This window comes from Vigna unguiculata, chromosome 5 (genome assembly GCF_037176805.1).
Source record: "Vigna unguiculata cultivar grain cowpea cultivar isolate G323 ecotype 2 chromosome 5, ASM3717680v1, whole genome shotgun sequence".
NCBI classification, from domain to species: Eukaryota; Viridiplantae; Streptophyta; class Magnoliopsida; order Fabales; family Fabaceae; genus Vigna; species Vigna unguiculata.
In genome coordinates, this window is record NC_140796.1 from 21,248,448 (window position 1) to 21,257,693 (window position 9,246).

The window sequence follows — 9,246 nt, forward strand, 5'->3', positions numbered from 1 at the left end:
TAAGGGTTAGAGAAAAAAATGCAACGTCGAAATAATATACGATGATAAGTTATTTTCAACACAAATGATTTTTTAAGTGCAATAAATTTAATGCAACGTCGGTATACCTACTTCAAGATTTACACCAACCATTATAAAAATTGCATTATTTAAAAGCCTACAAATTAGACCAATCTTTTTTAAGATTATTAATATCTTAACAACTTATAAAAAGTAATAGTTATTTGACAGTTAATTATATTAATTTGTTAATTATATATTTTTACTTTTAAATTAAATTATAAATATATGTTTAAAATTATAGAAATAATTCTTTAATAACTAATTAAATACATTAATATTTTAATATATTTATTATTTTAAATTTGAAAGATAAGTATATATTATTCTATTATGAAAATAAAGGTAAGAAATTGAGTCTTTATTTGATAGAAAGGTGTATTTTTCACACTTTTGAATCAAAACTTGTGCAAGTTCGTCCTCCTCCCAAACCATCTGAGAGAAACACAGCAACAAAAATGGATAAGAAAAGCAAAGCCAACAGAGTTCATTGTCTGGTTTTAGCATATCCATCTCAAGGTCACATCAACCCTATGCTTCAATTCTCCAAGCTTCTGCAACATGAAGGTGTGAGGGTAACATTTGTCACCACTGTTTTCTACTGCAAGAACATGCAGAAACTGCCAACTGGTATTTCCCTTGAGGCCATTTCTGACGGTTATGACAGTGGTAGAATTGGAGAAGCAAAGAGCTTAAGGGTCTACTTGGATAGCTTTTGGCAAGTTGGGCCAGAGACTCTTGTTGAGTTGCTAGAGAAGCTTTCTAGATCAGGCTACCCAATTCATTGTCTTATTTATGATTCATTCATGCCTTGGGCTATGGAAGTTGCAAGGAAATTTGGGATTGTTGGGGTAAGTTTTCTCACTCAAAATATGGCTGTGAATAGTATATACTATCATGTCCATTTGGGAAAGTTGCAAGCTCCCCTCATAGAGAATGAGATTTCACTTCCTTCTTTGCCCCAACTTCAACTTGCAGACATGCCTTCTTTCTTCTTTAACTATGCAGAAGATCCTGCTTTTCTTGATTTCTTAGTAGGTCAGTTTTCTAACATTCACAAAGCTGATTGGATCCTCTGCAATTCCTTCTACGAGCTGGAGAAAGAGGTAGGTTGCTCAAGTCTTGATTGTGACGCACACACACATAACAGCTACTTTTGATAATCCATTAGAGTAAAATTAGTTTCACTTTAGATTTTTAGAGACTAATGTAACTTCTGTTTCTTTGGAGAAAATTCATTGTTGATATTATATGCACATGCGCATCATTAGTATATGTAGAAAACAAAAAAATATATATGAAGAAAGAGATTTTGTATCATTCATTGTATAGAAATTGTTATAAGAAGCGTATTATATTCACGGTAAGAATCTCTTATCATATCGTACAAGTATCTTGATATCATACAAAAAACAAAGAAATATACGAAAAAGAAGATTGTATTAGAACACCTGGGTCTATATAACATTATTATCATTATAAACATGTACATAATTTATCATAAATGTGTTAGAACACCTGATATTACCTATTTTGGTTGTAGGTAGCTGATTGGACGATGAAGATCTGGCCCAAATTTAGGACAATAGGGCCTTCTATTCCACCCATGTTCATCCACAAACACAACAAAGATGATGAGGACCATGGTGATGCAGAAGTCACAAGTGAAGAATGCATCAAATGGTTAGATGAAAAGACAAAAGGGTTAGTTGTTTACGTTTCTTTTGGGAGTATGGCAGTACTTGATGAGAAGCAAATAGAGGAAGTAGCTCATGGTTTGAGAGATTGTGGAAGATACTTCTTGTGGGTGCTTAGAGCCTCTGAAGAGATGAAGCTCCCGAAAGGGTTTGAAAAGAAATCAGAGAAGGGTTTGGTAGTGAGATGGTGCTCCCAGCTAAGAGTTTTAGCACATGAGGCAGTGGGGTGCTTTGTAACTCATTGTGGTTGGAACTCTACATTGGAAGCGTTGTGCTTGGGAGTTCCAATGATTGCAATGCCACAAGAGGCAGACCAGAGCACCAATGCTAAGCATATTGAAGATGTTTGGAAAGTGGGAATCAGAGCTTCTGTTGATGGAAAACATGTTACAAGAGAAGTGTTGAAGCATTGTATAAGGGAAGTGATGGACAGTGAAAGGGGCAAAGAGATGAAGAGAAATGCCATGCAATGGAAGACTTTGGCTGCTAGTGCTGTTGGTGAGGGTGGAAGTTCTCGTACAAACATTTCTGAATTTCTCAATACTTTGTTCCATTTGCAATAGTTACTTTGTTTGATGATGACAGATTTTTGGGTTCACCCACTCACAAACAACTTGTGTTGATAAAATTGAGTTGAATTTTTGAAAAAAAAAAAAGAAAAAATTAGTTACTGTTGTTGTAGATCCGAAGAAAAGAGCTATTTATCCATTTCCATTTACCAAAATACTCAGTCTCTTCTATTTTATCCAAATATATAAACGAAAATGATATTTGAACATAAAATTCGAACTCAATTTTGACATGGGTGACGTGGCACCCTTTTTTTCTTTTATTTTTACTTTTTTTAAATCAAACAGAACCCATGGTCACGTGTGCGGAGGTTATGTGCTGTAAACAGACGCGGAGAGAGAAAGTAACACAAAATGCAAAATTTGGTAGTTTTGGTGAGAGAGGGAGAGAGAAAGGCGATCGGAAGTGGATGTAGGGTGTAGTTCGCGTGAGATAGAAAGTCGGAGTAGAGGCAGAGGAAGGCGTTGCCGGAGAACAGGTGTCTGACCAGAACTCATCTACAGCGTAGTATTCAGGGTTAGTGCTATTTTCAAAAGACGGCCACTAGGGCTTCCAAAAATCGAAGACTTCCGGCACACAACAACGAGCACGGTGGGTAGAAACCTTTTTCTGGCCTTAATGTATTTGTTAATCATTGATTTTTTTAATAACCTCTTATATGGCAGAAACTGTGCGATTTGAATTCGGTTTTACTTATCTGTAGGGTTTCCCAATCATGGAATCATGTATTGAGCTTTTGGTTCAATAAAGTGAAATTTTCATTTGGGTGTATTGCTGATTTTGTTTTTATCAGTGTACAAAACATGGCAGTTTGGGTGTTGAAATAATTGATTGAGGTGGTCAAATAATTGTTCATTTAATGTATATAATATTTGTGAAATTCGTAACATTATGATTTTTTACAGATATGTATTTTCGTCATTGCTGTAAAGCGAAATGCATTGGTGCTTTGAACGAAAAGTTAACTGTGGCACAAAAGGAGTATATTGCAAGCACCCCGTTTTGGTGGTTTCCTATGTTAAAGCAATCATTGAAGATAAGTAGAAATGTTTTATCTCAGTTATGTATTAAATGGGTTGAAAGAAGGGGTGGTTTTGATGTTGGTGGTGAAGTGGTGGACTTTAGTTTATTAGAGGTTTGTTTAGGGTTAGGACTTTAGTCTACTGGGGAATTATATTTTGGAGGCCAGTAATTATGAACCATATGAAGTTGAGTTTGAGTAGTTTGTGGTTGGCACGTATTTTTTATTGCTTAAGCAGATTGGGGTTGTTCACCAAAATGTAGAAATTTAAGATGGTTATAAAAACTGGTACCGTGAACAAAAATATATAACAGCACTCCCCAATTGGGGTAGTTGTACTCCCCACTTGATAACGTAATTGATACTTTAAAGAACATTTTATTTCCTCCAAAAAATAAAAGTTGTTATTAAAACTGTTTTTCGAATTTTGGATTGGTCATAATAAAATAAAAAATTTAATTGCTTAACAAAATTTAGAAATTTAAGGTGGTTATTAAAAGTGGTACTGTGAACCAGAATATATAACAGCACTCTCCATTTGGGGTACTTTTACTCCCCACTTTGTAACGTAATTGAAAGTTTAAGGAACATTTTATTTCCTTCCAAAAATAAAATGATATTAAAACTGTTATTTTAAATTGGAATTGGTCGTAATTAAAAAAAAATTTAATTGCTTAACCAAATTTAGAAATTTAAGGTGGTTATTAAAACTGGTACTATGAACCAGAATATATAACAGCACTCCCCATTTGGGATACTTTTACTCCCCACTTTGTAACGTAATTAGGACCAATTCCAATTTAGAATAACAGTTTTAATATCATTTTATTTTTGGAAGGAACAAATAAAATGATATTAAAACTGTTATTCTAAATTGGAATTGGTCCTAATTAAAAATAAAATTTAATTCCTTAACAAAATTTAGAAATTTAAGGTGGTTATTAAAACTGGTACTGTGAACTAGAATATATAACAGCACTCCCCATTTGGGATACTTTTACTCCCCACTTTGTAACGTTATTGAAAGTTTAAATAACATTTTATTTCCTTCCAAAAATAAAATGATATTAAAACTGTTATTCTAAATTGGAATTGGTCCTAATTAAAAATAAAATTTAATTGCTTAACAAAATTTAGAAATTTAAGGTGGTTATTAAAACTGGTACCGTGAACCAGAATATATAACAGCACTCCCCATTTGGGATACTTTTACTCCCCACTTTGTAACGTTATTGAAAGTTTAAATAACATTTTATTTCCTTCCAAAAATAAAATGATAATAAAACTGTTATTCTAAATTGGAATTGGTCCTAATGAAAAATAAAATTTAATTGTTTAACAAAATTTAGAAATTTAAGGTGGTTATTAAAACTGGTAATGTGAACCAGAATATATAAGAGCAGTCCCCATTTGGGATACTTTTACTCCCCACTTTGTAACGTTATTGATGGTTCTACTACCCCTTTAAAGATCATCTTTCTGATCAGCAAATAAAATTTGCTTAGTTTCAGAGTGTTCATTGCTTGAGAACACAAACACTGGGAGACGAAAACCAAAATATTGATGACCACTCCACATGAACTTATTCTTGACGCCTCAGTTGGGACATAATTTGTGGTATTGTTGTTATTTTTCTTTTCATCTTAAACACCAAAGCCCATCCCCTGAAACATAAAAAATTCCTATTTTCCATATCCCACCATAACTCAGTAACATTCGGCCACCAAAATTAAAATACCCCCAAATGTGCTGCTTTGAAAATTTTGGTGTTGTCCAAAGCCACAAAATTGTCAAACACCACAACACGCCACTAAAAAATCAAGACTACAAAACCACAATGCAAACCAGAATATACCAACGACTCTGTCAAACGATGTTACACCAAACTCAAAAATAAATAAAACGTTTTCCCCCAAAGATTAAACCTTTTCGAATGGTGAACAAAAAAACACGAGCCTTACACTAAAACGGTGTTGTGGAACGGCTTCCGGTGGGTTGGTTGTCGTTGCCGTCGACTTGCTTCCACTGGATTCGATCCCCTCCACTATCGTCGTTGTCGCAGGTGTGTCCTCTCACGGTGACCGCCTCCCGCCTCGCTTCTGTAACACCACAACTTCTCTGTCTCGACTTCCTCCAACTATCTCAGTCTCTCTCGGTCCATCCGCCAACTTCCTCACGCGGGCTTCACCTTTCCACACACTTGATCACCCTGTCTCTGCCTTTCCTTCGAGTTGGTCATGTTGTCGCCGCCTTTCCGCCGACTTTCTCACGCTGTTTCCGCCTCTCCTCTGACTTGCAGAAACTGTCTCCACTTCCTCCGACTTTCTCCCTCCCTGTCTCACGAACACTCTACAAATTTTGCATTTTGTGTTACTTTCTCTCTCCACGTCTGCTTTAGTTTTGCCAAAAAGAATTTGCTACACATAACCTCCGCGTACGTGACCATGGGTTCTTTTTGATTTAAAAAAAGTAAAAATAAAAGAAAAAAAGGGTACCACGTCACCCATGTTAAAATTGAGTTCGAATTTTATGTTCGAATATCATTTTCGATATATAAAACACAGCGAATAGTTAGTGGTGGAGCTTCGATAAGGATGACACATGAATTATATTATTATAACTCAGCACATTTGAATATCCGACATAACTTGGTCAATCCACTATGGGTTATTTGGTGATCTAATTAATTCCACTTATTAGTGAGCATTAAAAAATAAATTCATACCGTCCAAAACAGAGGTTGGTTCACTTAAAAAAACACATAATTTAAAAGAATGACACTTTTTTAGTTTTTTAGCTGTTTTTAATGTGAAAACCGCACCTAAATCTTAAATTATTGAAATAATCATTGACAAAAGCATTGTCTACCTAACCATATATGTTAATATAATGCATGTGAATTATAATTATAAATATTATATTTATATGGTTTGTATGGATTTAAAGATAGATGTGAGAGAATGAAAAAAATTATGAAAATGAAGACAAAGTGAGATTTTTTTAATTAAGGAAAAGAGGGTGGAAAGTGAAGAAAAAATGAAGAGAAAGTTTGTGAGTATAGTTTGATGGTTGTGATAAATAAAAAAGTATTTTAATTGACAATTGTAAGATTGTAATTTTATCCTTGTGGTTGATATTAATTTAAAATAAAATGTGATCGGTTGAAATGATTTAAAATAAAATATGGGTGATAGTTTAAATTAAGAAAAAAATTTAATTAATGAAATTAATTTAAATTAAATTGTGATTGGTTGAACATTATCATAAATCCTACACCTTCTTCATGTGAACACATCACCCTCACTTAGCATCCCTCTTATCATCTCTCCACCACTTCCTCAATCAACTCGGTTAGTCAACATATCAATCATTCACCCACAGTGCTGAGCAACCCCATACACACTTTCTGTCTCCAGGCAAATCTCGTGTTTCACGAACTAAACCGTTGCATCCATTCTATATAAATACTCCAATACCAATCCTTCCTCATAAATGGCAAACACAACAAGCATGACATTCCACTATATAGTGAAGTAGAGAATCGATTCTCTACTTCATAGAATCAATTCTCATCAAAGCAGAATTGATTTTCATTCAAGTAGAATAAATCCTCATCGAAAGAGAACTGGTTTTTCTTACGCGATAATCGATTCTCGTCTAGCAAAATTTTTTCTTTGTTTTATTTTGATGCGTGAAAAGAACTTTAGCAACCGTCCTTCACAAAAGCAACGCTACACCAAAACACGCGTCCACCACCATGATTCTCTATGCGTCATTGAAAAATCTCTTTAAATGCATGATCACTATGCAGGAGACGAATCTCTGCAGAGTCTAAAGCAAAAGGTCATTTGTAACGTGCAACCCAAATCAGGCCCAAATCAAAGCCTTCCAGCCCAACAAAACATAGAGTAACTACAACAAAAGGCAGAGTTAGATAGAAATAAAAGTGACGTGGCAGAATATCCAGAGGTAGGTGATATGGAGAGGCACTAGGGCAAGGCTTTATTAGAAGGTTACACTGATGAAAAATCTCTGCTGAACATTTTCTTCGACAGGTTGTTGAAATTGATTGTTGTCAAAATCTCCTTATTGATTTAATTAGTTGTTGAGACCATTTTGTTATCTAGAGTTTTATTAAGTGGAGAAATATATAGTATCATTTGGTTTTCGTTATTTGAATTACATAGCATTATCTATCTTTGCCTTTTATTTATTAGTGTTACATCATTTCATTTTCTTTTCGTTTTTTTTTTTCAACTGTCTTCTTTCCTATCTACTCGTGCAAATAGTATTCACACGTAGGTAAAGACAGTTAAATGATAATTTTACGTAATATTTAAATTATATTTTCTACTTCATTTTCTTTATTTACGTTGAATTGTTGTTAGTATATGTTAAGATTTTTCTTAAATTGTTTTTATTAAATATCGGTGAATCATCACCAAGGATTTGTTGGGTATTTGACTCCATTTCTATGTAGAAAAAAGACTTAAAATTTGAAAAGCTCATATCTCACCTAACATAGTGGAGAGGGGACTACAAAATAAAAAAAGAGGCAGAACAATAGAGTCAGATTCCACAAAATCTTAACACGTTGAGGGAGAGGTAGAGGAAAAAATATGTTCAAGTTTTTTAAAAAGTTGTCACCGTAAAATCAGCACTACAGATTCGTTCACCGTTGGATTGAGATGAAAATTTTATACTAGGTTCGGAACACATTATTCTTCATTTTGACCGATCGGATCGTCGATATGAGGTCTAAATTGGGAGAAATTAATTTCGCACTGTAGCACTGATTTTATAGGTTTTTCTTCTCTCTCCAAAGCCTCTTCAAAACACTCAGGTTTTCCACTATCAGTCAAGGTTGTATACTCATCACAAGAATACCTTATAGAAGGTTGTTTTTGTTTGTTAGACCTCCTGAGTTGGACTTGAGGTGGTTCAGGTATATCACCAAGATCATCATCATGTTCCTCTTGAGCATCATCAACCGGAACCTCTATTCCACCTCCAACCTATTCATCATTAACATCACCATGTTGCTCACCATCTTGAGCTTCAGTTTCAACATTATCCAGATTGTGAGCGGGCAACCTCATCGGATTACCATCAGTGAGATTACTATCTTTCTTGGATGTGGTCTTCTCCACCTTATCAATGTCTTCAATGGTATGGTCTTCCATGAATTGTATATCACGACTTCTAACAAGCTTCTTCTCAATAGGATCATAAAATATGTAGCCAAATTCATCCTCACCATAGCCAATAAAGATGCACTGCCTTGTCTTCGCATCCAACTTGGATCTTTCATCCTTTGGAATATGAACAAATGCCTTGCAATCGAAGACATGCAAATGATCATAGTTTACATTCTTGCCAAACCAAATTTTATTTGGCATTTCACAGTCCATAATCATTGTAGGAGTGAGTAGGAGTGAGATTGATAACGTGCATCGCCGTGTATAGTGCCTAGAGAGGGCAAATAAACTCGCTCCTATGGGTATTGCCCGAACCCGTCCCCGTTTTGACGGGGAATCCCCGCATTGTCTAGGTATGCGTATGGGTGTGGGGAATCCCTGAATTTTTGAATTGGGTATGGGGATTTACATATCCCTGCCATAATACCCGTCCCCGCCATATCTCCATCATCGTTTAAATTATTAAAATATTCACAATTAATTAAGTAACCCTATATATATATATATATATATATATACTTTTTATTTCTTCTAATTATTTAGTTTGTCATGAAACGCATTCGCATCTCCAATATAATTTTCATCTTATCATAACATTTATATAATTATGTTAAAATGATGTATGTCAATTAAAAAAATTTTATGTCTCATATTTGAATATTTCTATTATTTGTTTAATATTTTTATTTATTGTATATTT

General features: G+C 34.3%; 1 protein-coding gene across 2 annotated transcripts; it reads left to right on the forward strand.

Moving 5' to 3' along the window:
- Positions 1-453: 453 nt before the first annotated feature.
- On the forward strand, positions 454-3,618 carry LOC114185793 (mogroside I-E synthase-like). 2 transcript variants are annotated; one of them, XR_014995048.1, is made up of 3 exons: positions 454-1,166; positions 1,604-2,918; positions 3,233-3,618. XR_014995048.1 is itself a non-coding variant. In XM_028073710.2 (2 exons), exons 1-2 carry the CDS (start codon positions 519-521, stop codon positions 2,318-2,320), a joined length of 1,365 nt encoding a protein of 454 aa, XP_027929511.1. In that variant the 5' UTR covers positions 454-518; the 3' UTR covers positions 2,321-3,140. The 2 variants fall into 2 exon arrangements, 1 of the variants encoding a protein (XP_027929511.1); XM_028073710.2 differs by lacking the exon at positions 3,233-3,618 and having other exon boundaries at positions 1,604-3,140.
- The last annotated feature ends 5,628 nt before the right edge of the window (positions 3,619-9,246 follow it).

What these genes read in the sequence shown, in the direction of transcription:
- LOC114185793 (XM_028073710.2), top strand. Translation starts at nt 519, where the DNA reads ATGGATAAGAAAAGCAAAGCCAACAGAGTTCATTGTCTGGTTTTAGCA. An exon ending in TCTACGAGCTGGAGAAAGAG is followed by an intron (nt 1,167 to 1,603) that starts GTAGGTTGCTCA and finishes TTTTGGTTGTAG; the next exon opens with GTAGCTGATTGGACGATGAA.